The following is a 27,477-nucleotide window of genomic DNA, read 5'->3' as shown; positions in this document are numbered from 1 at the left end:
TGAGACCCAGCTCGCTTAGGCCAATTTCTGTCAGTGACCTCCCAAATATTTACCTGCAGAGCATCATCAAGAGGGAGGGAGCTGGTTATCAGGCACTGAGATAAGTGGGGAGGATACTCCGAGAAGACCCAGTTGCTGCCTCCCACCCCGCTGCTGATTCCAGGGAGGAACCAGGGGCCCCCATCCTTGTTTGTTTAGTGGGAGTGCTATTCTTTTGGATGTCCGTTTTCTCTTCTTCTTTAACTAACTCAACCCTATCTCATAAAGTAAGGCTGTTACCCTGCTACACACTCTCAAACACTACTTTCTGTCAGTTATCTTTCTCGGGTACAATTGTTCTTTGTGCCTGGGAACAATTCTCACTTGCCAGTAAGGAGATCTTAACGAGGGAGAGGGCATATATAAAAAAAAAAAAGTCAATCTTAATAACACAGTTTTAAAGAATTTACTAAGGCAGTCATATATACAACCAGAAATACAGACATTACCTTGTACTTAACTCTCAGAGAAGCCTGTCTGATGGATCTTCCATAATAACATGAGAGAAAAACCTCCTTCCAACTCTACGTTATCAAACATGAAGAAGCTGGGCTGAAAAGTTGAGTGATTTGTTCCCAGCCACAGCTAAAAATTACGGACAAGATAACAACTAATACTCTTGGCTTCTTATATACACATCAATGGACAGCTTCTTCAGAGACACATCAATTTTATTAATAAAATAATGGTCTGTATTTACATTTGATTTTGTTTATAGAACAAAAGAAGCATAATAATTAGGTTAATAGCATTCATCTTAAAATCAAGGCTTACTTAAATTAATCCGGAGCCACACTTTGAGCACAAGAAAGGATTTGCATACAGTCTTCAATATGCTAGCCCCAATATTGCTTTAATACACAGTCATGGCAGCCCTCCCGATCTATACATCCCCCCCCCCAGCCTTCCTTTGTTGAAGCACTATATGATCATGTTGGGCTTCCAGACAGCCAGTGATCTTGAGAAGTCTAAAAATAGGCCCAACATCTGAAGTACAAGGACAGGACTCAATTACATTTTTCTGTGAGTCAAATTCTACAAGTTCTTATCACACACAGGTAGAAAACCTCCTTCAGGTAAATAGTAACTTGTCTGGAGGGTTTCTTATTAAATTAACACAATTCATTTAAAATATTAATACAATCAGAAAATCGGAAAAAATTATACAAAAAGGAAACTACAAAAATATTGCCTTTCAAAAGGCTACGTATTTGGTCATTTTTAAATAAAAACACTATAAGATCAGCAGTGCACTTAATCAGGAGCACACCTAAAACACTAACACACCCTGTGACCCATCCCCTTCCACCACCAAGGATGCTTTTCCCATGTCTGTATCCCTTTCATGTTAGAATTTCTCCACCAAAAGCTGTAAATATAACATCTGTTTTCTACAGATTTCTTCAAGTGAATTCTGACCACGATGTTAAAGTGAATTCTGACCAGGATGGAAACAGAAAACCAGTACAGTAAGGCCATAAAACCCATTCTGTAGTCCCCAGCCTCCTGGCAGAATGAATCCAATCCAGTTTGAACATCAAAGACTAAATCTTCACTATTGAAACGTTTGTGAACAATATGCAAGCTGAGCTGTACAGGTCAATGTGTGGGTACCAACAATCAAACGCACGCAGGAACACTGTATGCAGCTTGGTGACAACTGAGGTAGGTTTGGGAAGGGTGGGGGGGGGGGGGGAAGGAAGAACGATGCACACGCACAGAGCAGGTTATTCGCTTGTGTGCCTCGCAAAGTTTGCTTATCTTCCTTCCCTTCCCTTCCTGACAGCACACAAAATACACAGCAAGTATTCCCTACTTGGACCTGCAAAACCTCTAGCTGCTTTGGATGAAACTGCCAATCAAACAAAAAACATTAAGTTTTCATCAGGCCAACAGACTCTGTCACCGTTTCATGTGTGACCCAAATGACAGGTTGAACTGTAGCCATCAAAAGTAAAAAGGTAACTTTTTGGCCCACCTTGCTCTCCATTTTGCTCATTCTCAAACACCGAATCTAAACCAGTTCCCCAAATTTCATTTCTCATGCCCAGCCAATAAGGGTCATAGTCATTTACTGCCTCCAGCAGCTGCTGCCCAAATGACGGGGCTGGAGGAGAAAGCGTCCCTTGATATCTCCCCTCATGTTTTGCAAGTACCGAAGGGGGACTAGCATCATGACCTGCAACCAGGGATGGACTGTGCCTCCTCTGCTCAAGCTCAAGCTTCACATTAGATGCTCCTTCACCATAATCTGAAATGAAACCCTTACCCGAAGGAGAGGTGTTTGACTTGATATACAAATAGTTCTCATCGCCCAGGCCTTGATTAGCATTTAAGTAGTTTAAAACAGGCCTCCCACACATGTTCTCTTTTGCTGCCAGGTACTGGTGATCTTCTATACATGACTGGAAAATATCTGCCTCTGTGTAGTAGTTTTCAGGGAAAGATTTCTTCAGGTATGGATATTCCTGCACTTGCTGCACAGGGAGCGAGAGCTGGGCAGAACTCCCTATGGTTCCCACACTGAATTGGACCCCTTTTGCCATGTGGTCCAAATCGAAGTGAGAAGGGGTCTGACTGTGGCCTCCAAATGCGTTATCCAAGCTCTTGAAATGAGTATCGAGCCTTGCGTACTGCGGCCCCGCATAGGGTAGCGGCTGACCAGAGAAGTTCTGACTTCCCCCGGGTAGACCGGGCTGCAGGCCGAAGGGGCTCGGATCTGGCCCGAGACCGTGCGCCACTCGGGGCCCTTCTCGGCAGCCGCCACCGAAGTGGGTCAGCTTCTGCTTGCCACCCACAGGTCTGGCGTAGGGGGAGGCTTCGCTCTTCTTGTGGTTCAGCTGCCGGGCTCGCCTGTTCTGAAACCACACCTGGGGAGAGGGAGCAGACGGCAATGAGCAGCGGCGACCGCCCGAAGGGGCCCCTCGCCGTTAGCCACTCGCAGCATCGCCAGTGAGAGCGCAAGCAGTCCCCGGTGCCCCCAGCGACACCGGCGGGCCGCCGCGCCGCGCCGCTCTGCCGGCTGCGGCGAGGCCACCCTCGACGGCCGCGGCCCCGGCCCCGGCCCCGGGCCCGGCTCGCCCCTTCCCTCCCGCCGCCGACCTGTATCCTGGACTCGGGGATGTCGGTGAGGCCGGAGAGGCGCTCCCGCACGGCGATGCCGGGGTAGGGGTCCTCCTCGAAGGTCTTCACCAGCAGCTCCAGCTGCGCCTTGCTGAAGGTGGTGCGCTTCCGCCGGCCGCCCTCCCGCGGGGCGCCGGGGCGCCGCGGGGCCTCGCCGGGCAGCGCGGGCGGCGAGGGGGCGGCGGCGGCGGCGGGCGGCGGCGTCGAGGCGCCGCGGCCGCGCCCGGCCGGCTCCGCGCGGGGCTGGGGCCCCTGCGCCGCGGGCCGCGGGGCGCCGGCGGGGCTGGGCGGCCCCCGGGGCGGCGGGCTGGGGCCGCCACCGGCAGCGGCACCGCCACCGGCAGCGGGGCTGCGCTGGCGGCCGGCGGGCTCCATGCGGCGGCTCGGCGGGCGGCGGCGGGGCCGGCCCGGCCGCTGCCGCCTTATGAGGCCTCGGTGGCGGCGACCCCCACCCGGCGGGCAGGGCAGGGCCGGGCCGGGCCGGGTCGGGCCGGGCCGGGCCGGGCCGGCGGCCGCCGGCGGTGACTCAGAGGTGCCCCCACCTCCATTGTCCTCCCATCACCAAACACAGCGCGGTCGCGCCCCGCCGCGGAGCCGCCGTGTCGCCCAGCGCCTGCAGCCCCCTATTCCCCCAGCGCCACCGCAAACCCATCGGGAGGCTCCTTTCAGTCTAATCGAGAGTCGATAATTGAACGGAGTTATCTCTGCGCTTCAGCTCGGCCTTCGGAAAGGGCTCCCCATGCTTTCCAACAGTAAAGGCAATCTGGCCTCCCCATGGGATTGCTCCAAATAGGCCAGGCTCCCTTGAGCGCGTGGAGATCCCTCAACAGCGAAGGGATAGGGGGCTGCTCAGCTCGTCCCTTCTCTCGAAACCATCTCGGCTCTTACAGCATGCAGAAAACAATTCCTTGCCTTTCCTATTTAACTAGACAGCCGCACTCCTATTCCTTCCAGTGGGAATTCTGTCATTAATAAAGCAGCTTTACTAGACATTGCATCAAAAATCACTGCTCATGCTAAAGGTCATGGCCACACTCCAGTGCACTTCACAGTGACTTTGAGGAGAAGTTTCCCTCCAGAGCGTGCGCTGAAGAGCTCAGCACAACAGCACAACCTTTTCCTCATACTTTTTTTTTTTTTTTTAATGCAGACAGCTCTGCTCATCCAAGTCATGTACAGAACAAGCAAGCCTTCTGCTTTCGGTCCAAGGTGAGATCATGATCGAAGCATTAATTCAAAAGAGAGGCCAGAAGTATTATTTAGAGAGCCAAGAGTGACAAGGACTTACAAGGAGCAAGAGCTGTAATGCCTAAAAGGATTAGATGTTAGAAAAGGATTAGAACAGCAGCATATCAATTAGCTAATGTAATAATTTGTCAAATGAGGCCATTAAAGGCTATCACTGGAGGTGTTCAAGAACAACAGCATCATTACTTCATGTGTCTTTTGTCTCAACATGTTCCCAAACATTTGTCAACCTTGGCACCTGCTCCAGCTTGTGCTGAAGTTAAAGGGTACAAGGACGAAGTCTAAGAACTGCTACATAATATTTACATTCTGCAGGGACCGTTGCCTGATCCATGCAACCCATGCAGCTACTTTGGGGTTCAACTGGGCAAGAGTTTTAACATTACACACAACACCACAGTAGTTCACAACAAAAATGAATGCCCTCCCAGAGGTGACAGTCAGCCCCTGTGAGTCTAGTAGTCCAAATTCGATTCGTTTTGTAGCTCCTAACTCAACTTCTGTCTGTGAGGCTAGCTAACTGCCCTCAGAAACCACTTTACCTAAATACCATTTTCCAGCAATAGTGTATACGATGGCAGTGAGATGTTCTGAGCGATGACAGCAGTGTGTAGTCCAAAACATCTGGAAACAACAGCTTTACACAAGTTCTTACTCCTCCTCCCCATTCTTAGACCTTACCGCCTCCATAAGCCTGGTCCGCCAGAGCCCAGATGCACCCCACGAGAGTTCTCTTCTCCCTCAGAATTCCCGGATGGCTCAGAGATTTTCCTTTTCATGTAAACAACAAAATTTGTATATGGCCAAGAATTGGGGTGTGGGAGAAGAAGGGGGAAAAGCAGCCAGGTGGCAAGAAATGCTAAGTATATTGAGCGTGTGCGGCTAGGCCTTGAGCTTCAGTTCACCCTTAATGTTCAGATACATATATAGGCAGGGGGGGATTAAAGGTCAGAAACAATAAGCAAATGCATAAAGCTTGGTGGCACATTTTTATGGACAATCTCTGTACCCTGTACCATATCCAACTTATGCTACTTCTTCTACGGAGTTCAAAATACTCAGTGTGCCATTCCACAAGCCTTACATCCCCATATGCCTTCACACACGCTCCTGGGCCCTCCCACATGCCATTTCCAGTGCAAACTTGACTAGAAAAATAAGACAGTTAATGAAGCTACTCCTTCCAAAACCTGATCACTTTTTGGGGCGTGTCAGGGGGTAGATTAGTTTTGGGGCAGCTTACTTCAAGCACCAGCATGGGGTAGGGATGCACTGGGGCAGAAGGAAAAGGGACTTGGGCATCCCTGATTTAAAGTGGCCCAAGAAAGTCTGGAACTGCACCCTGAGCTTCCCACCTCTTTCCAGTTCCAGGACGGCTGTGCGTGGGGTGCATAGTGACCTGGGGCAGGGATAACCCCTCTTTGCAGGGTACAAGTAGAACTCGTTCAGTTTGGCCACAGGGAAAGTGATACAAGGAAGCACATCCATATGGAAAGGCTAGAACAAATACTGTTATTTTTCTTTCTGGATTTCCAACTTCCATGGCAGAAAAGAGAGTCTGAAAACACAATCTCATAGGAATGGCTACAAACCAAAGCTGACCCTGCAGACAGTCTGCAATATTGATCTCAGAAGGAGAGTGACTCCCCCCAGGACACACATATACACCCTATAGCCAGAGCAGAAGAGATAGGGAGGACTCAGCAGAGGAGAACTGTTCGGGCTTGCACCAACTTGCCACTACTTGGTCCATCACTACCAGCTAGGTCAAACAGACGGGGCTTTTGTTAACATCCTCTGACTATGGAGAGAGCAGTTCACACTTCCCAGAGTTATTGTTTCAGGCACTCTGCCAGGCAGCCTCTTTACACCCTTCATTTTCAGAGATTTTCTTTGCAATGCTAATTGATAGAGAGTTAGATTGTAAGTTTTGTTTTTAAGTGAGATTCCAGGAAACAGGATGGCAATCTCTGCCTCCCCCTCCTCCCCGCTTCTGCTGAGATATGTGGACTTGGCCTAACGTAAGAGATAATTTCTGCTGCACTTTGACCATACCCTGATACAGGCAACACCACTGACCAGCCCTTGCTGCCCATATTCCCTTGGTATCTTGCTGTTGCATGCCGGTCATAAGAACTGCTTGTGAGCCTCCCAATCTCTCCTCTAAACTGGATCAGGAGAAATAGTCTTTTTTGCTGTATTTTTGATTCATTTCACAGTGCACTCTAAAACCAGATGTCAATAGAATTGAAAGGGGGGAATGGGACGAGAGTGGGGGAAAGAAGCAGGAATACCCCATAAAGCAGTATGCCTAATAAGAACAGTATTTCTTTGATCTGTAGCTCTTCGGGCTCCCACTGAAATCCATGGAATTTCCCCCTTGGATTCCGATAAAGTTAGAATGTGGAAACCTGCTCGGTCTTCTGCCAGTGCCCCTTTATGCCAGAGTCAGAGGCATCCAAGTCACACAGGAAAAATGCTGAAAATACAGCCAAAATGAAGGCCGTGTAGGTAAAGGGCATTTAGGAGAGGCACCAAAGATGTGAGAGAAGGACTAGCTACAGTGCTCTTTAGAATAACTCGAGAAGGTTATATCAATCCTGGTCTGGATCAGAGCAGCAGGAGCTCCTCTCCTCCCTCCCTCCGGAGCAGCCCTAGCGTTAGGAGATGCAAGGGAGGTGCCAGAAAGATGCCTGCATGAAGGGCACGAGGAATCCTCCGTGACGCCTGGGCCCTGTCCCCTGGCGCCTGCCTGGGGATTCTTAGGAGAAGTGTGGCCCTGCAGACATCCCTACATCAAACATTTTCTAGAGCAGTATAGTGCTATTGATGTTTAAGCAGAACTTTCATCCTGGAGGAGGCCAGATCAATTTCACTAGTTGGTCTTCAGACATTTACACCTCATAAAAGGGATGCTCTTGCCCTGCTTATCTAGAGTGCATCTTTAATTATCTTTTGGTACACCTTTTGCAGCCCATTACTTACCAGTCAACACTGCTTTAATTATGGGCTTGGCAGTACAAGACAGCCCTTACATCACTAAAATAAAAACGCTACAAAACAACCCCAGAGACGTGCAAAGAGATTTCACGTTTGAGTGTAAGGCTGTAGAATTTAGCAAAACGACATAGCTTCTCTTCTGAAAAGATTTCTACCCACACACAATCCTTTCATGGCCAAATACCCCCTAGAAGTGTGCTGAGGAACAAGAGGAGCCAGGGGATTTTCATGCCCTCACCTGCTCTTCAGGGGAGGGAGCATTTACAGTGGTGTGCCTTGTTTTGAAAGTTCAGTCACTAGATGTGCGCGCTTCAATGATGCGTCCATACAAGCAGGACAGAGACACATTTTGCAGCTGGAGCAAAAAGGGGTGAAACTTAGGATAATCCTTCCTTTCTGAGAGCATTCATTTCCCAGTCCAAAACCAGGTTGAGAGAGCTCTGTCACACTTGCACCACTGAGCTTTTCCTTACAGTAAAAAAACTTTATTATGCCAGAGCATTGTTCTACCTTTATTCACTGTAAAAGGTGGGAGGAAACAACATCTCTGTCATACATTTTATTAAGTCTAAACCAGAACCAAAGCAATTGGCATAAACTGTCAAAAAATAACAGTGTTGCTCTAACTTAGTTCCCATTAAAATCAAGGAGAAAGGCATTAAGCCAATTTCACGTAACTTCTGAGAAACCTCACATTTAAGTTTTTCTTATATCTAACCCTTAGAATAATTCATGCCACTGATTATAAGTGTCTGAAGTCTAGATCTTGTCAATAACTGACATGAAGTTAGCCACATAAAAATGGCCATATTGCTGAAACCAAAAGGTCTGTCTAGCCTGATACTTCACTCTCCAGCAGTGACCAAAAATGGATACCTGTCCAGGGTAGGTATGTACATGTAACTGGCTCAGTCAGTCATATAATGTTATTTTTCACCTAGTACTCTCACTGTCGTTTTCAGCTCAGAGGCTTCCTGAGGTGAATGAGAGTTTCTGTAGACAAAGAAAACACATTAGGCTTCTATTTTGTGAACTTATCCAGCCTCTTTTTGAATCAATGTAAAATTTTAGCTTTCAAAACATTCCCTGACTAGGACTTCCACAGCTTAACTATGTGTTATATGAAAAAAAACACTTAACTGTTATTTGCTCTTATCATAGTGTCACGTAGACATATTTGGTGCTTGCTGCCTTCAACATAAGAACTTGGAAACAACCTGCCGTAGTTCTGGAGTCCCTAAGCTGTCCGTTATTCGATCCATCTCCAACACTTTCTCCCCTCAGCTACCTCTTTTCCTGACTGAAGACTCCTAACTTACTCAGGGTAGCTGATCCACAGTTACTCACCCTATGGTAATTATTCCCTGCCTTTCTTCATTCACGTTGCTCTTTTCAGAACTTTTTCCAGTTCTGCTGTATCCTTCCTGAGAAAGAAAGGCCAGAATTACTCTCAGTTTCTAAGACATAAATGAACCGTGGTGTTTTGAGTATCATTATGACGTTATTGTTCTGTTCTCCATTGCTTTCCTAACAACTCCTAATATTTGTTTCACTTTTTTGACCATCACTGAGCTGGCATTCTCACCGAACTATCTGTCAGACACCGAGGTCTCATTCCTGAGTCACAGTGGTCACCTAACAGTGTTGTCGGAACCTGAAAATGGTTCAGTACTTGTACCCTCACCATGCTGCCTACTGCTGAACTTTCGGGTCATGTGGCCATCTTGAAGTTTTCATTCTTTTCAAAGAGAAGACTGCCTCAATTTTCAAAGAAAATTTGACTGGAGGTAAGATGGAAGCCAAAATGTTTGCAAAGTTTTTGTCTTATATTAAAAGGTAGCCCAGCCCAGCCCAAAACCATTAATTTCTCTGACGGGCTATGGAAAAAAACATTTGGGGTATAGATGGAGGAGAGCTACAGCCTTGCTGCGAAGGTAGTGATTAGCGCTCCTGCTGGTACACAATAAAAAGTCTCATGTTAGTGAAGAGACGTCTCCTCTGTGGGACAGAAACACCTTGCACAAGGACGCAAAACAGTGACAGAGTTTGGCAGGCTCAGCCTCAGTCTGCAAAGCATTAGGATTACCTCAGAGACGGTCAGAGCTGCAGAGTTCTCACCAGTGCAGCACGGGCTGGAGAAGGACCCCGACTTGTAATATGCTTATTGTGTAAATTATCAAAATTCATGTACTGCTCTGAACTGCAAGTAGAAAATCCGTGCAGCAACCTGTGCAGTAGCAAACCTTCTCTCTTCACTAAAATCTTGCCTCAAGAAACATCATATATCTTTGTATAGAACGTCCTCCCCAAATCCAGGCTGGGCCTCCAGAGCATTACCGGGTACAGTTCATTCTGGCAGGCCCTCGCTTGCTCCAGCCCCACTGAAATCAGTACTGTTTCATTTGGCTGCAGCAGTATTTTAAGCCCCAGTATGGTCAGGTTTGTAGTTTGCATTACTTTACTGTAGTCCTTTCCCTTGTTCTCCCCACCATCACCTTCCTGCTATCCCTTTTTCCTCTGTAACAGTATCTCTGTCATCCACATCTGTGCTGTTCATTTAACTGGCAAATGCCAGATGACTGATCAGCTCCAGAAACAGTTGTGGACTCTTAGCACCTTAAAGGATCAGACCTCTGAACTGCAGATACTTTAGGACAAGGGCTATATCTTTTTTGTGTTGCCAGAATGCAAACACACCCACGTGATACTATAGAAATACCAGAAATCACAACATCATAGTCTGCCAAACTTGATTACGATAACCAGTCACCTAAAGACGAGTGAATTTGGCCTTAAGGCTATTCTGCTGGGACTGGAGACAAGTTGTCTGGAGTCTTCTCCTCCCTGTTCACAGAACTATCGCTCTAACCTCCCTTGTCAGTCCTATTCCTTCCCGTCTCCCAGACAACATCCCCACCCATGTGGTTGTACTGGAAGTGCTTCCCACCCGTCTCACCCATCTGCTAGTGACCCCACTTTTTACTGGATCTGTGCTGGCTTTTTTTGTACTGCAGCTAGTTTTCCCCTCATAAGATTCCTGTTCCAGGCCCATAGGAGAAAAAGAGCTAGAAAATTGTGTCAATTAACATGACGTTTTCCTTAACTAAGAATCATGTTAAAAATGCATTAGCTGGTCCCAACAGACCCTCAGGAATAGTACAGTAATTGAAAACCTTTCCTCTTTCCCAACACTGTTCTCTCCTGTGTTTATTACCATGCATGTAAGAATTTGGCAATCTAAGACAGTGTCTTTCAAAATAGGAAGCAGGAAGAAAAAGTTAGGAATTCCTTTGGAGAGAATCAAGGAGTGATACCAGAAGGTTATGTATTTAAGTACACAAGCACTGTCATCAAGTGGTTAAAGCAGGTAACAAGGCATCAAAATGCTCATGGTTTATGGAAGACTTATTCCTTTGGCCTGTTTTAACCACTTAACGCATAATGCTGTAGGACACTGGTAGACAGTCGTGGGCCCCCAATTCGTATTTAATACAGTTTCTGAACACTCTAAACTACTTAGACTTTTCCAGCATGACCAATATCAATAAGGCTGCCTGGTCAGACATATTTATCCTAGCAAGGTGGGCTTGTTGGCCAGCGTTATTAAATAGCCTTCCCAAAAGACATCATATATATTTTTTTGTCTACAGACCTTTAAAAAATCTGGTCAAACATTTGTAGCATAAATACAACCTTTGTACACTGAGATTTCAAAAGAATGTTAATTATTACTGTTTCATGTTTTTAAACCATATCACACATTAAAAGAAAGCCATCAGAGATGTTCATGAAATATTTTTAGTAGGATTAAAGTTATTGGTTTCCAGCAGACCTCAGTAAAGCCAACTACAGAACTGTAAATCGAAACTGAAGCGCTGTTGCAACCGGGGCTTCCAACCAGTGAGCATTTGTACTGTCTAATTATAAGGGCTTATTAATGCAATGTTGGCTGAAGTGCATCATAACAAAAGTCTATTTCATCTTTCTTTTGCTTTTTAATAATAGAAAACCATAGCGATAGTTTTAGGATAAGCATATGGAACTCTGACATAAATTCATCTCTACAGTGCACAAACTGAATTTGTAGTAAAATCAAAGAGAAATTCACACTTTTACAGTTCATAGGTACTACTTAGTTCTTAATCTTTGTAAAGACTAAAAAAAATAGTTTGAGGCCTTTATAGCTAACAATTTCCAAGGCTTGAATTATTCAAAACGTGACAATAAAGAACTAGCTTTATCAAACATTCATGGAATCCATTCACCTGTGAGAAGGATGTATCAGAGGTATGTGAGATGGTTTATTCATTTCCAGCTCACAAAGGACGACCATTACAACAAGCAGAACTAATATGATCCTTTGTTTCTTCTTGTGCAGTTCTCATTACTCTTTAAAAATGATTTATTTTGCAAGTATGTGAATTTGGCCTTCTAGTGATGAAAATCCTGACCATTAACTTTAATCCTGTAATATTTGTCAAACTGTAACACAAAACATTTTAAAACCATACTTTTGTTTCATTTCTCTAGTCTTAGAATTCAAACAGAAATAATTTCTAACTCCCTGTTAAAAAGTTTAAAAATGTAGGAGAATCTAAATTGTTTGTTAATTTAATTGCAAGTTAAATTAGGAATCAGGTATTGTTTGCATTAGTTTCATTACAGCACCGTGTCATTTAACCCCGAGAAAAAAATCTTTTATTGAAAATTCCATCTCCTCAGGTAACTTTCACTGACTACAGCTCATCTCTTTCATACCACCTTCACATCCAGTTTAAAGTTGGCTGCAGTTCATTTCCAAGTAATTTCCGAAAAGAAGCCCAATCTCTTAATCCTTATTTATACAGAAAGTTGCTGTTTGCACAAGTCACATCACTGACTCCACTAAGATGACTCACGCAGTGAAGGTTTGGTCTGGATTAGACTAAGGCTCCCCCCCCCCCCTTTTTTTCTTTTTTTTAAGAATTTTAAAAGACACAGAAGAGCTAACATGCCTCTATCTAGTCGCTGGCATCTACCAAGAACACAAAACAAAAGAGGCAGACTACCTGGCAAATACCCTTTGTACTTCCAGATGAAAGTGAGATAGTCAATATCTCTAAGTTAGAGATAGCAAGCATTTCTAAACTGGAGGGGGGAATGACTTTTCTATGCCATTAGCTAAATATACAACATTAGTATTTGAAAAATGAAGAGAGTGATATACTTGTATAAACAATGTGTGAAATGAGCCAGATATGTCTCAGGGATTAAACAGAAAGGCGGAACTGGTCAAGTCTATTGTTTCAGCAGAGCTAACCAATCTCAGTTTACATACCTACTCATTATGGAAACCTCTGGATCCTATAGACACCACTTCAATGATTTGTTTTTAACTGGTGTGTTCGTCTTTGAAATCTTGAAGCAGATCACGCACCCCTCATTTTCATGTTACTACAGGATTAGTACTAACTTCACCTGTTGATCTCCTAATGACATCTATTTCAGACTTAGATTCTTAAAGAATACTCGTGGCTTTAATTACCAATTAAATTACCAATTTGAAATTTAAACCAAATGATGCAGGTGAAAAATAAATCTTTTTGTGTGACTAGGAGGGAGCTCACTTTTTTTTTTCTTTTTCTTTTTTTTAAGATTATGCTTTCTCTCAGTTTGCTACAGCCTTTACTACTATAAAAATAGACTCAGCAGTCAGTGTATCGGGGTAAAGCTAGACTAAGCTCATCTTCTTCAAATGTGTACACAGCCCTATCATCATCATGGCAGCTATGCTGATGGTTAGCTACCAATATCTGCATGTATTCTAGCATAGCAAAGGCCTTAGGAAGAACATAAAGTTCCTGTCACACAAAGATACATGTTCCAATCTATAAACCAAAATTTGGCCTCTAATAAGCATGGCCAGAGCTGACTGAGCTGTATGTCTGCACTAAGCCCTGGTGATATTTTGGTATGTGACCTGCTATTAAGAGCTGCCAACTCATAATAGCATGCTACATCTTAATTCAGTCACTTTGTGGCTCTGATTAAGAGAAAAGGAAAGGAAAAAGCGGAAAACTCCATAGTTAAGGTTGGTGAAGTAAGGCATGCAGAAATAGTTTATTTCATGTAAACTTAGTGAAGTAAATTGGTTCTGCATTTTTTGGTACTCCACTTAAAATTGTGTTTGGGATTTGTAATTTCTAGTTAAGATTATACTTGCCAATAAATGCAATTCACTGATAAAAAACATCTCCAGTGTTGAAGCCATAGAAGCACTTAACCTGATCCAGGACATGAAGGTACAAATTCAAATATTTTCCAAAATATGATGGAAAAAAGCTTTCCAGATAGACCCTGGAAATTGACTTCCCCAAATAAATTGTTAGGCACATACGAACAGCAGCTAAGAAACAGCAAGAGAGACAACAGAACTAATCACTGAAAGCAGTGGATTCTCTGTCTTTTGAGATCTTCAAAATAAGTTCAAATGCCCCCTGAAAAGTATGCTTTAAGTAAATGCAAGTTACTGAGCTCAATTCAGAGAAACCAGGTAAAATTTAATCGCCTGTGATGGCCAGGCTAGATGATGCTATGGGACTTCTGGCCTTAAATTATGAAAACTGGAATTACGTTCACCTTCCTGGCATACTCCAGTATGCGCTCTCTGTCAAGAAAAACAGCCTTTTAAAGGCGGGTCAAAGACATTGCTGTGGATTAGAGAGGGAACCACCACAAGTCCATCCCCCAAAAGGCCTGAACAGGGAGTTGTCTTCATTAACTATTTCACTTTCAAGTCCCAGGCCACTGAGACACCCAGGACCAGTGGAGCTAGCTGTGTCAACAGGGCCCGGAGCGAGCGCCAGCAAGCGGGGGCTGCTGTCGCACACGATACAGCCTGGCCCCTTCAGGTGTGCCACAAGCAACATCAGCTGGTTCTGTGACCAGGCCAAGAAGCTCTCTTTCTGTCAACAAAAAGGTCAATCAAACGTTGTTTGTGAAAGAGAAAAACAAGGCAGCTACCCCTCCTCTGCCCTACGTGACACAGCGTGAGCAGGCGTTACTGAGGTGTGAAAGGAAGGACGACATCATCGCTGACCTCACCCAGCTGCTTGCTCCGTAAAAACCTAGCAAACCTCCTCTCCTTCACCGTTTTTACAGAGATGAATCGCTTGCCCTCGGTCTCCCGCTATCTTTTGGCCACTGAAGAGAGTCTGCTAAAGCGAAGGTTTGCAGTGGAGGAGGCAGGGTTGTCTCGGGGGCCCAGCGGCAGGCCACGCTCCCCACCGGTCAGCTCCACACCACCTTCCGCTTCAAACACCTTGCTGCCGCAGCAATGCCCTGCTGCTGAGAGCCAGCTTCTTTCCCCTAGACTTTACTGCCCTCCCCAGACAATTCAGTGCAATAGCACCTAGTGTAACAAGCCCTGGGGCGCTTGGCCAGACGCGAAGAGAAAACAAGCCAAGAGATGACTCAGTACGGAACTCGGATTCTCTCAAAAGCTTGTGAGTGCATCCACCCTTCTGCAAAATTAGTTGCTTCTGTTTAGAGTCTAATACACTTGGCTTTGGTGGCATTTAAAAGTTCTCTTTTCTTTTAGTAGAGCTCCCTGCCAGGGGATGTCCCAGGCAAGCTCTGGGCATCTCAGAATCACATCGCAACCTTTGAGCCTGGGTTTACAGGCAGGCAGAAATAATTTGTGTAGAATACTCTTAAGAGCAAGAAATTAAATAACAGGCTATGAAAAATAAGTTGAATTTTAGAAAATACTGCCCGATATCAAGACCTACTACGTGGAGTCATGAAAACTTCAAAGAAAGAGACAAAAATAGAGCAAATTGTCATGTAGCTTACTGAAAATCTGGTGAGTCTGCCTGTCAGCAACTACATTTCCCCCATCTGTAATGCTGTGACACGATCAAATATGACTATAAGGTCATATTTCATGGTCTAACAGAATGCTATTTCCGGTGATCACAAATGTAGTGAACACACCCCTACCCCTAAAGAACTCACAATCCCCGTAGAGAGGGCAGCAACCGTGTATATCATAAAACTCCTTCAAAGAAGGAATTGGAAGGAAGGAAGGAATCTCAGAGGACTTGTCCAATACTATACTTGAATATCAGCCAAGTTCTCCCGTTTCAGAAAATAACAAGAACAAACAAGAACAAACCAGACCTTTTCTGCCATGTGCTCTGAAGAGCTGTCACCTCCATGATCCTGCTATTTGGTACTATCCAGCTAACAGGGCTTTATGTTCAGATGTGAGCAATCATCAACAGTGTTCACAGTTTTAAGGTGAGTGGTCCCTCAGGCAGCTCATTCTACATTTTGGGGGCAGGAGTAGTATAAATTATCTTCACCTAGGCACAAAACAAAATATCCAGGGCCTGAGATCAAATTCAAAAATCTTCTGAATAATATTTTTTCCCTGCATTAGCAAATCGATTGAGACTCTCTTTTTTATAGACGGCTTGAGATACACTGTCTTCCAACAACAGTCTTACTTCTGTAAGATTTCCCTATCAATCTCTCCTGTCGTCTCCACGGGACACTATAATGAAAGACCTAGTGCTTTGGGCAGGAATAGCTGGGAATGAAATACAGAGAAGAGGAAAAGGGAACAGTCTCAGAACAAAAAAAGCTAAGAAGCACATGCAAAAAACCAATTCCCTCTGTAGCGTGCACCCCTTCATGCAGCACACTGCTTACGGTGGGAGTATCTCAGGACTTGTTGAATTGGTTGTTGCAAAAAACAGCTTTGCAGACACATCATTAACACATTTACAAGAGTAGCTGTATTCAGCCTTCGGGAGTCACACAGAAAAACACAGTCACCATTTCTCACTCTATTTATCCTGTACAAACAGCTATAGCTCTGTCAAAGTCGCTGTCAAAGAGATAGCAGAACTCCACGGAAAGCATAAGACACCCCCCAAACATTTCTGTCCCTGGGTAACTTTCCCAGGGACCTAGAGACTTCTTTGGGCAACCTCACCACAGAGTTCAAAGTTCCAACAGCACAAAGAGAGGAAGATGCTGCATTTAATACTCAGTTCAAATTGGCAGTTTTCACAAAGGAAGGTATAAAGGTGAAGGTTTGTGCAGAAGTCTAAATAATACAAATAGGAGTGTTGTTACAGGGGTGTGTGTATTTTTCCTTTTTTCCTAAACCAGAAGTCGTTCCTATAATTTATTTAGTATGAGCCATAGATCTCAATATGCATTGTAACCAGTTAAATCTCATAAACACACAAACTGATTTAGATAGATAGAACAATTCTATCTGTTTATTTCAGCCTGGTAACAATAACTATATCTACTCTTTGTAGCTTATCCACGTATTTAGTTCACAAACTTATTTAGTGGGGTAAGTTTATTGCTGTAAGCCACTGATTTCACTTTTCTTGTACACTGCTTTTTTTGTTGTTGTTAGGGCATTGTTCTTTATACCAAACTGGCTTACGTAGCTGTACCCAATTTAAAACATTTAAGACATTCCTCTCTTTCATGGCGCTTTCCCAACCATTTTCTGAGGCCCTGTTCTAAGAGCGCCTATGAAAAATCATTCTCTTATCACTGCTGCCGTGAAAGTCCATGCTGTCTGTACCTCGGCCGCAGTTGGAGAGATCTCCAGTGTGTTTCGCTCCCCGTTTCAGTTCTTACGGCCCAGTACAACACAAGTTTCTACCTGATGTCACAGCATGGGGATTCCAGCTGTTTTTTGCCAAAGTCTATTGCAGAGGAAGGGGCCAGGTTGATGGGAAAAACATCTCCTTCCTGTGCCTTCCCCCCACGCTGCTTTCTCAGTTCACTATCTGAAATCATCTACAAACTGTCTCTTTGGGCACAGACCAGGTGGGCTGTGTAAACGATACAGCGCACGTCTGCGCCAGAGGCATTCCTCTGCTCTTCCCTAGAGCCCCGCGGCACTCGCGCTCCTTGGCGTCCGCCTCTCAGCCGCGCCCGCCTTCTCCAATCTGTCAGCTCGTGATTTCTGCCACAAGAGAGCGCTAGTTGTTCCGCTGCGGTATCGTTCACCTCAAGAGGTGAGGTGAACACATCAGACCAGCAGCGGCCTAAAAATGGCATATGTAACCAAGGCGAACGTAAATGGATGAGGAACGAGGAATGCCTGAAAGAGGTGGGCGCGCTGGAGCATACAGGGCGCTTCAAACTAGATTCGCCCTAATTTTCAGGTTTTCTCTCTTCCTCCAACAGAACGGTGTGGTTTATTATAAAGAGTTGAGCTTTTAAAAAAAAAAAAAGAAAACCCTCGAGGTTTTGTGTGCTCCTCCCCAAGTTTCATACTCGCTACCCATTCCAGTTCTTAATCCGCTCTTTTGGGAACCCCCCTCAGGAACGGCCAACTTCCTGACCACAGGAACAGCCCGATACCCACCAGCCGCAGGGCAGACCGGCTGCACACCGCAGCGGGGAGAGGAGGCGGCGGCCCCGGGAGGAGCCCGCAGGAAGGAAGTGACCTGGCCTTGCTCTACCTGCTAATGGCCGCGACAACCTTCCATTACGGCACGAGGCCGGGGACGCATCCGCGTCACGGGGACGGCGACACCGCCCGCAGCACCGCTGACACCTCGGTCGCGCAGCGCAGCCACCGGCCCTCCCCGGGGCGCCCGGGCCAGAGCCCGCCCCGCGCGGCGGCCGCCTGCGCAGCCGGCGCGGCCCCGCCCCAACGGCCGCCGCCCCGCCCCAACGGCCGCGTCGCCTCCCGCCCCGCCCCGCCCCCCGCGCGGCGACCTTAGCGGCGGCGCGCGGCGCCCAGAGCGGCGAGGGTGACGGCGGCGGCGATGGCGGCGGAGCGGGCCCGCGACGGCACCTGCCACTTCCAGCGCTCCAGGCTGCTCTGGATGATCGCCATCACCTTCGGCATGATCCTCCTCGGCGTAAGGAGCGGCGACGGCGGGCCCCCTCCCCCTTAACCCCTCCGGCCGGGCCCGCTGCCCTCGGCGGGCAGGAGCGGCGGGGCCGGGCGGTCCCTGCCTCGGCGGGGCCGGGCCGCCAGGGCCGCGGGGCTCCGGCGGGGCTGCCGGTGCCGCAGCGGGGCTCGCAGGCAGCCGAGGGGCCGCAGGGCTCGTGGAACAGGTTTGCTTGCTGGTCTCGGTGCTCACCGAGGAGGAGTTATGCTGTAAAACCAGCTTCTGGGAGGGGAAAAAAAGGAAACTAAGGACGATGGTTGGGCCTGCTCAGCTGGTGAGGCAACTGGACAAAGCTTTGAAGGAAGGTCATGAAAAGGCTTTGACTGAGTTCCACAGCGAAGCAAGGATGTGGTATTAATGACATGCAGCATCTTTAGGTATGACTAGAACAGCACAAGTGCCGCGAGGCTCGTACGAGTTCGCATTGCAGGTAGCCTGAGAAAATACCTTAAAAGCTTAAAGTTGAAATGACGTTTTGTTAATGAAACTCACCGATGAGAGCTGCCAGTTACGTTAACAAATAAGGCACAATAACAAGCGATGGCTTTAGTTATAGGCCATTACGGCTGCTGTTGGAAGACGCTAGACTGGTTCAGTCACTGTGCAGGCTTTGTGTCTTAAGTCCTAAAAATGGACCTCAGCTAAGACAGATTGGATTACTGTAGGATGGAGATCGATGTCAGTTTCTATATGTCTGACAAGAGTTTATTAAAGCCTTCGACTGACTTCCACTTGTAGTAGTCTTTCCTCTATTTTTATGGACCTCTACACATAAGAGCCACCATTGAAAAATGGCTATCAAGGCTGACCAGGCAGCTCACAAAATAACTTTTGGACTGTTTCAAGAAATAGAATGAGCTTCAAGCAAATTCTATGTTTAGATGCATCATCCTGGTACTACATAACCCGAGTTAAATTATAGTATGGTTAGAAATTGCAGCGTTGATACTAGAGGGCGGACAAGCCAACTTTGGCCCAATTTAGTGTGTACCTTACATTCCCAGTGGACTTTGAAGTGCACAACTTGCTGACTATGCCTTCATAGCTTATTATAATAAAAGTAGAAAGTGATAAGCACTGTGCTTGTCTGCTGCGGAGACAACTCTGTGATAAGGAAGATACCTAAACACTGCATTGTGTCTCTGGTCCTGAGCATCACGGTACCCTGTTCTCTGAAATATACTTTTTTTTTTTTTTGAGGGAAAGAAGAAGAAACAACTGATTCCCTACTTATAAATACTTTAAAAAATATTGTTATTCTTCCTTCTCAGTCTAGTTATTGTTTGAATTTTTCAGGACAGTTGCATGAGATTAAAAAAAGTCTATCCTAAAAGTCTACCCTAAAGAAGTTAGTCTGCTATTACATGTAATAGCAGACAAAAAGAAGTCTGTTCTGAAGAAGTTAATCATATGTAATAGGTAGCAGGCTTATTAATTAAATGCCACAATGTGTAGATGCACACTTGGTACACAGATAGCAACCTTAAACTCATTAGCTTAGCACATGGTATATCAAGTAAAAGAAACGTCATGGGTTTGAATCCTCTTAGGTAAGTGTGCTTTAAAAGGCTAGTAATCTTACTGTTAAGAAAGAATGTGCGTCTTGGACAAGGTTAAAGGAATGAACAAGTTGCAATACCTTCAAAAGTTGAGCCCTAAACCATGTTGAACAGACATGGGGGAAACAGTGAGAAAGCTAAAGATTAAACTGTTAATAATTCTACCTTGAAGTATGCTAACTTTAATCTTGTTGTTTGTTGTTTTTGTTTTTTAGTGGGTGACACTTTCACCTTCAACTATACCTTATAGTTATTTGGGAATATTTGGTAGCTTTCTTAATTATTTAGTGGAGAACTACCACAAATGGGTATGCTATGGGTAAGTCATTTGACTGTTTAATTTCTATGCCATCTCTCTTGTTGTCTCTCTCCGACTTCTCTGCTTAGTATGTGTTAACAAGTAATTAAAAACTGAGTTACAGGAAAGCATTTGAAGAGCTCTCTTTTCAAGCCCTGTACAATTAAGGGGGTGGGGTAATAAGTACGTTGGAGAACAAATGGGCCAAGGCCAATCTGAAAGCTAAAAACTCAGCTAAGTATTTGGCATCAGTCTTATTACAGTGAGAAAGGAAAAGATTAAGATGCTACTTTTGGAGACAGTTACTAGTCCATACTTAAACTCCCTTCTGTAGCATCCTGTCTCTTGTCATTTTTTCACTCTGGTAGTCCCAGTTCTCTCTTTAGGAGTCTTCTAATGCTCCACTTTTTCCAGCTTCAGATAAAGAACACTTTATATACTGCTAATAACTTATCCTGATCCTGGCTGCATTAGAACTAGTCTATTGAAGAAGCTGTGCATAGCACTAAGTTTTGCCAAGTTACCATTTTTCCATTTTTTCCAGCTTACAAATAAGAGTTGGAGAACACATTCCTGTAACCAGGTCTCTGACTCACTGACTATTTGTAAATGGGATCTCAGACTGTTTTAATTTGTTCCTTACCATGCATCATGGAGAAGATAAGTCTGTGTTGCAGCCACACATCTCCAGACAAATCTAAGCCTTCTTAGCGCTTACTCAAAACAGCCTCTGCTTTATTAAGGCATTGACTGAACCTAACTGAATGCCCCATGTGGTGTTTTTTGTTTTTAAAGCTTTCATATGAAGACATGTAGACCGTGTTTGGCTAATTGAGTCACATGAGATATATTCTGAATCTAATCACATAATTGTTTTCATAGAGCTAAATGCGTAAAAACCCTTCAGTAACTCATTAGAGCCACTAAATACTCCTGTGCATAGAAGGATAGATTTTGCACGCTTAACTAAGATCAATTTGTACTGCTTGCAGTAGGCAATCTAAGTGTTGAAAGTTTTAGAAGCATGCAGTGGATCCTGCAGTGGATGGCAGGTCTAGGTGTATTGCGTGAGTTTCAGTTGCTCTAACTTTCTCTGTGGACTTTAGTTTCTTTTAAGACTCTACATTTTTTTCTTCCTGCTACGATTAGAAGGATACCTCATTTTCTAGCTTGAAGTGTAGTATCACTTCTATGCTTCTGGTTTTGCATTCTCTGCAAAATGGATTTTGGATGCAACAGTCTCCTTGTTATTTTCAACAAAACATGCTTTCTTTTTATTAGGTTCTGGGTATCCTGGTTGATTCACATAGTTGAAGCCTTCTACGGTGTTAAGTTATGCCAGTAAGTTGTTGCTTCCCACCCTGCCCCCTTCCGCTTTATCTTAGATTCGCTGGAAAGGATTTCAGATGCAAATGACCTAAGCTACAAACTGATTTTGGTGATTATCAGTTGTAATATTAGTTCCAAGGACACGGATAAATTCTTGCTGCAGTGATAATTTGCTAAGCCTCCACAAGGGGTTAGTGTCCCTGCAATCGAATTGTACACCTGTACTCAACTGTCCTAGATCTGGCACTGTAGCTTAGGCCCACCTTCATTGCCAGCAGATTTCTCACTCAGAGAGACACATGCGCTCTCTTCTGTACTGTTGTACCAGGTGTCAGAGGTAGGAGATGGCAACTCACAGAATTTGCAGCAGGAAAGCTTACCAGAGGGTATGTGTCTATGCCTTTGAACTCACTGTTCTTTAGCTAACTGCTTTTGAGAATTGTTCTTTAGATAACGGGCCAGAATATCTTTTTATTCTTCATTAGTTCAGATATGTGTTGCATAGTACTGTAGGAAGCAGTGAAGACAATTGATAGTGTAGAGATACCTGATAACTTTTGATGAAATAAAATCTGATGAGAAACAAACATCTGAATTTCAAGATTGCTAGTTACCTTCTTAAATAAATTGCATCTGTATTGTGATAACAGAACAGGACACTTCTGTTCAGGACTACTTAAGATCTAGTTGTACCTCTGGGTACAACCAGTTTGTGGGATAAAACACTTAGACTAACTGGACTGTAAAAGTAAGGCCAACTAAATCTTATGTTAGGAGAACAGATTGTTGAAAAAGGCATGCGGTCCAAACACATCATTCTTGTGTTCATCTGGATTTTGCTTAGAATATTTCAGAAAACGACAGATACTACCTTCTATGCTTTTTTTTTTTAATTCTTGTGACTATACAAAGTAGATGGCAAGCCTGTTTGCAGTTATAAAAGCTAGATAATTTTCACCCTCACTTAGTTCAGTCTGTTTGTCACAAGATTCTCGGGTAAAACCTCTTAAAGTCAAAAGGACTTTGTTCCACTGGAAGCTATTTAATCTGGTTCTCAAGATAATAGAATATGGATGAATATTTTCTGCCTCCAGAATGGAAATTAGTAAGAAATCATATTTACAAAGCTCCGGTTTTAGCTATAGCTTTCTTCTGTAATTTAATTATAGTTGTATTTTATTGTTAGCACCAAACACTGTTATGCTCTTTACTGACGTAAAAGATAGACTAATGTCTACTTGTGAACATCACTAAGGAGGCATGAAAAACAGCTAGAGAGGAAGTATTTATTATAGATTTGGTAATAAATAGCATTCCTTTTGGTAATAAATAGCATTCCTTTTGGTAATAAATAGCATTACTTTTGGCTGGTTTGTCTATATTTGTATATATGGTCTCTTCAAGTTATGTAATCAGAGTAAAATCTTAAGTCCTAGTTTCCCCAATTTCTGCACTCAGTTGGATACACTGCAGCTCTGATTATAAAAAACATACTCTTTCATAGCTGGTAAGAAATGAAATTTTAAAGCCTGTGTTAATGAGCATTTGCTACTTGTTCATTTTGTATGTGTAGATGATACCTTAACAATAAACAGCTGAACTGTTTTAGCAAAAGTCACTAGAGGGAGCTCCCGTGTAAATTAATGAGTGAGAGCACAGTTCCAAGGATGAGTAGAGACATCTAATCGTATTTTGCAAGTATCACGGTATAGCCTGCAAGACTAAATTTTGATATATGTCATGCTTTTGTTAATGTTACAGGTCTAAAGGCATCACTGACCCAGCAATTCAGTTCCAATGGTTTATTCAGACGCTCTTATTTGGGTATGCTTCCTTTGGTCTTCTGGTGTGTTACAAACCTCCACCCAAGAAGTACTACTAGAAGACTGAAAGAAATCTTTTACGTTCTTCATCCTCATTTTTCAGAAGATAACCTCACTTACATGTCTAGGTGCTGTAATTAACTAAGTTACATTCCTGCTACATGATGCAGTGCCCTCTCATCAAAGCAACTCTCTTCTTACTAAATGAGATTCTTAGCTATAATTTACTGGGCCCTGTGCATAGTTCAGTAGAAGTTCAGCCTTTCAGTCTGAGGCTGCCAAAGTTAAACCCCATTTATGTTGCACGAACCCCAAAGTTGTTCCTTTGCAGTGTTTGACGTAGCTTGTCTTCTCCAATTTTTACTGACGAGAAAAATCCCTGATGGCTGGTAGCAGTGGTTGCTAAATTACCCTGTCATGTGGAGGATTTTTCTTTCCTAACAGAGGCAGTTATTTACAGCCACAAGGCAATTTTTACCTGTTCTGTGACAGGTTTTAAATTTTCCTATGTTTTTTCTACAGGACCTTTTAATAGCGTGGTGTGTGTTTGGTTTTTTTTGGTTAGAGCTTAGTCTCTGTCTTTTGGTTTGTTAACTTAGTTTCTTCAACAAAGGACAGGCCACTTTATTGCTGCAGGCACACAGAAAAAGACCAAGCCTTAGCTCAGCTTGAGGTGCAATGATAAGTCGGGATACTTAAAGCACTTTAGTTTGGTTTAATACACATGCCTTAAACTTCATGCAGCATGACCATCTTTTTTTGAATGAATATATTAATCTTTGATTTAGTATAGCATAAAATAGTAATCCTGTAGCTTTAAGGGCAGTTTTTATGAAGATAATGTCTTAGCCAAGAAGAGAGTTAGTTAACCTTTGAGAACATAGGTGAACATGAGTAGACGTACACCCCTGTTAGTCTCTGCAAAGATTTCAGTACATCCGGCTATCTTAAGCATCCCTTAGTACTTTAAGTGTAGTGAGTCTATTACCTTGTGTTTTATTTTAAGTATTTGAAAAAGAATAAGTCTGTCTTGTTTTAGTACTTTTGAAGAGTAATGATTATTTAAAATATTATGCTGTGGGAGGTTTTACCTCATCACTTGTGGTGCTGCTGTTCTGGAAGAGGGCAGGAGAAGGTGGTTCTCCCCCTAAAGAAAAGCCCCAGTGAGGGAATACAAGTAAACTTATGCCTTGTGCAGAACCTACAGACTATAACACTAATGCTAGAGAAGTCTCACTCAAATACAGTTTTTTTGTTTTGTTTTGTTTTTGCTTTTCAGTTTCAGTTGATATTAAAAGCATGGAGAACTGAAGGGGTTGAAGCAGTGTTTTTTGTTTTTTGTTTTTGTTTTTTTTTTTTAAATGGTCATCTGGTAAGATTAGTATCATCTAGAGAAATGGAAAGCCAGGTTTGGTGGCTAGAAATCCGCAGCTGCGTCAAGAGCCCAGGCTCGGTTTTATTGGGTGACTTTATCCTATGATCCTTGAAGAATAAAGATTTAAAAAATTCCTTTTCTTTGTTTGTCCTGGAAATAAATGTCTATACAAAATATTTTACCTGATTACTCGTCATTTTTACACACTAATGAGTGCCTGCACTTTGATTAATGGGCTCAGTGCTTGCTAAAGCAAGTCCCACAGAAGCCTCTTATTTCTGGAGCAGTGAGGTGTTGATGTAACTACTGTCCACTACAAAACAAAAAAAAAACCCTCAAAACTTTTCATTGCTCTAAAACATGTATAGGCATAATATTATGCATTTCAAGATGAATTTCAAGTTGAATTTAATCAGCATTAAATTATGGACTATAAAGGGTTAAAAGGAATAGCTTTGCCTCAATACTTTCATGATGCATTTGTGTAGAGGAAGAGATGCAATAATAAGACCAGTTAAATTCACAAGGAATTATGGTAAAATACTTTTGTCTTAGTTGTATGCCATTTTCCCTGCTTTTATCTGGGTTCCACTGTACACTTTCCATCAATGAACGTGGAAGTGAGACTAGAATTGCCAAGCTAGCACCTCTCCGGCCACCAGTCTGCAGAGCTGACTGCATTTAAGCCTTTGGGCTGTTTGCTGGCTTTCACACCCTTCCACCAGGGTACTGCAATGGTGGTAGCTAAAGCACAGCTTTGAGAAGTTGGCAGCTTACTGTTACACTCAACATAATTAAGAGTGCTTCATTTTAGAGAAGCAAAGGTACAAGTTTCCTTAACACAGCACAAAGAAGCTGGAGGAAGGAAAAAGAAAGTCAGTTGATAACCGTCCTAGACAAAAAATACTTCCAAGCTTAAAAAAAAAAAAATTAGCAGGACAGTGGCATCAGCAAAATTTTTTGAAGCCTCCCCATTGTTCTCTTGCCTTAAGAGAGTCCAGCTACTTTATCATCTTTGTATTGCATACATGGAGGCTGTTCAGCATTGCTTACTGAACTGTTTAAGTACTGCTACCTTGCATTCATCTGCCTTCAAGCATTTACCCCTCCCCTCTCTTGCTTGGCAGCCATTCAGTTTTTCCAGCTGTAAATACATTTTGCAAATACTTAATCCCAGCCTCTGTCCCAGAGCTGCAAAAAGTAACGATGCCTGCCTTTTGATATTTATGAAACCCAAGAGAACTGTGACTCAAGATCTGAGAAGCACAGGATAAGCAATGCTAACTAGTTTTTAAATGCAAAATAGCCCTGATGGTTAGGGGAGGAAAAACAATGAAAAGATTCAAAATCATTTACAGATTAATAGTAGTGAGATACCATTTCTGAATCTCTGTTTGTAGTAACATTAGAGCAAGATAAGCACACCAGAGGAAGAAAAAAAAAAAAACCCTCCAAAAACCGAAAACAAAAAGCAAGCCACAGAAGGATGCATCCAAGTCACAAACTCATTAAGTACATTAAAAAAAAAAAAAAACCTCCCTCCCCCCCCCCCCCCAAAGGAAAAAACAAGCACTCACAGCTAGTAACTATTAAAGGGTCTTTGGAAACAATACTAATTACACTGTGGGAAGCATTTCTCCAGGCTATCCTAGTAGTGACAATAAAATATTACACTTAATCATGTAGAGTGATTCTTTGAACTGCAATCAAAAACCAGGAAAAACCCAACAGCAGTGTTTCCTTATGGTCTCACAGCAACTCAGAGGCTAAGCTGGGAGCAGAACCATCTCCCAGATCAACACTCAACCTACTGGGCCTTCCTGAAGAAAGCAAACATTTGCAAATGTTAGTACTTCAGCATGGGGGGGGGGGGTGTTCAAAATGTTATTTCCCATCAAAAGTAAAACCAAATGAAATGTACAAAAGGGCTTTTGCTATTAAAGAACACCACTAAATCAAAAATAAAGGCAAAGCACCGTGAAATGCCAAGCTGGCATTAAATCAGGTTTGCTTGATATTTCTGCCAACTAAGCTGTGGACAGTAGTGAAACAAAAATAAGTGCTGTTTAGCAATCCATTTCACATGGAAAACATAAGTAATGCACCTGCTATGAAAGCCTATGTGCAAAACTGGATATGCTTTAAGCTACTACTATGAAGTAGATGCCAAGAGAATATGAAACAATAGTGTCCATTTTTTGTAGGCATATACCAAAATAAGGTATTAATTATTATTTGGCCTGCATTTGCAATAAGAACAACCATCTTATACACGTTGCAAATAACCGCATCATATGCAACATTTCTCTGCTGTGGTTATTTGATGACTTAGTTCAAGGAAAAATGGAAAGAAACTACCCCCAGATCCAAAGATTCATTTTCACCGTCAAATCATAAGACACGGGTGTATGGAGGTGAGGGCAATGTGCTTCTTCAAACATGCGAGTTAGCGTGCTTGGTAAAACCACTGGTCGAATTGAACTCTGCTGTCGAGAGTCAGGGCAGGAAACAACGGAGGCATGGGATGGGAGGCTAGCTCAGAAGTCTCGTTATGCCTGAACAAACGCTATGACATGTCTCCCATCTGTTTCCAAGAACTAGTCTAAAGCATTAAGGGCTGTAGCTCATTTTTGCCTGTGAATAATGGAAAAAACTCTCAGCATCACAATACATCTTCTCAGTTTGCAACTCTTGAGTTCTGACCTAGATTTTTCTAAACGCAGCAGGAATCAGCTGCACCAGCCTTTGGAAATACCCAGGTGTT

At 43.7% G+C, this 27,477-nt stretch overlaps 2 protein-coding genes across 2 annotated transcripts; one reads left to right on the top strand and one right to left on the bottom strand.

The window, feature by feature from the left end:
- Nucleotides 1–425: 425 nt before the first annotated feature.
- Nucleotides 426–3,339, bottom strand: LOC138067868 (uncharacterized; the record flags this gene model as incomplete). Its single annotated transcript, XM_068951171.1, has 2 exons — nucleotides 426–2,909; nucleotides 3,142–3,339. Coding segments are annotated over 2 exons (1,158 nt in total), but the record flags the coding sequence as incomplete, so codon positions are not given.
- Nucleotides 3,340–18,099: 14,760 nt separating this feature from the next.
- TMEM254 (transmembrane protein 254) lies at nucleotides 18,100–24,889 on the top strand. Its single transcript, XM_068950581.1, has 4 exons — nucleotides 18,100–18,296; nucleotides 20,104–20,207; nucleotides 21,468–21,527; nucleotides 23,277–24,889. Exons 1-4 carry the CDS (start codon nucleotides 18,201–18,203, stop codon nucleotides 23,395–23,397), a joined length of 381 nt encoding a protein of 126 aa, XP_068806682.1. The 5' UTR covers nucleotides 18,100–18,200; the 3' UTR covers nucleotides 23,398–24,889.
- The last annotated feature ends 2,588 nt before the right edge of the window (nucleotides 24,890–27,477 follow it).

Source organism: Struthio camelus, chromosome 7 (genome assembly GCF_040807025.1).
Source record: "Struthio camelus isolate bStrCam1 chromosome 7, bStrCam1.hap1, whole genome shotgun sequence".
In the NCBI taxonomy this organism is placed as follows: domain Eukaryota; kingdom Metazoa; phylum Chordata; class Aves; order Struthioniformes; family Struthionidae; genus Struthio; species Struthio camelus.
The sequence above is the reverse complement of the archived record's forward strand: the minus strand, read 5'-3'. Positions and strand labels throughout refer to the sequence as shown.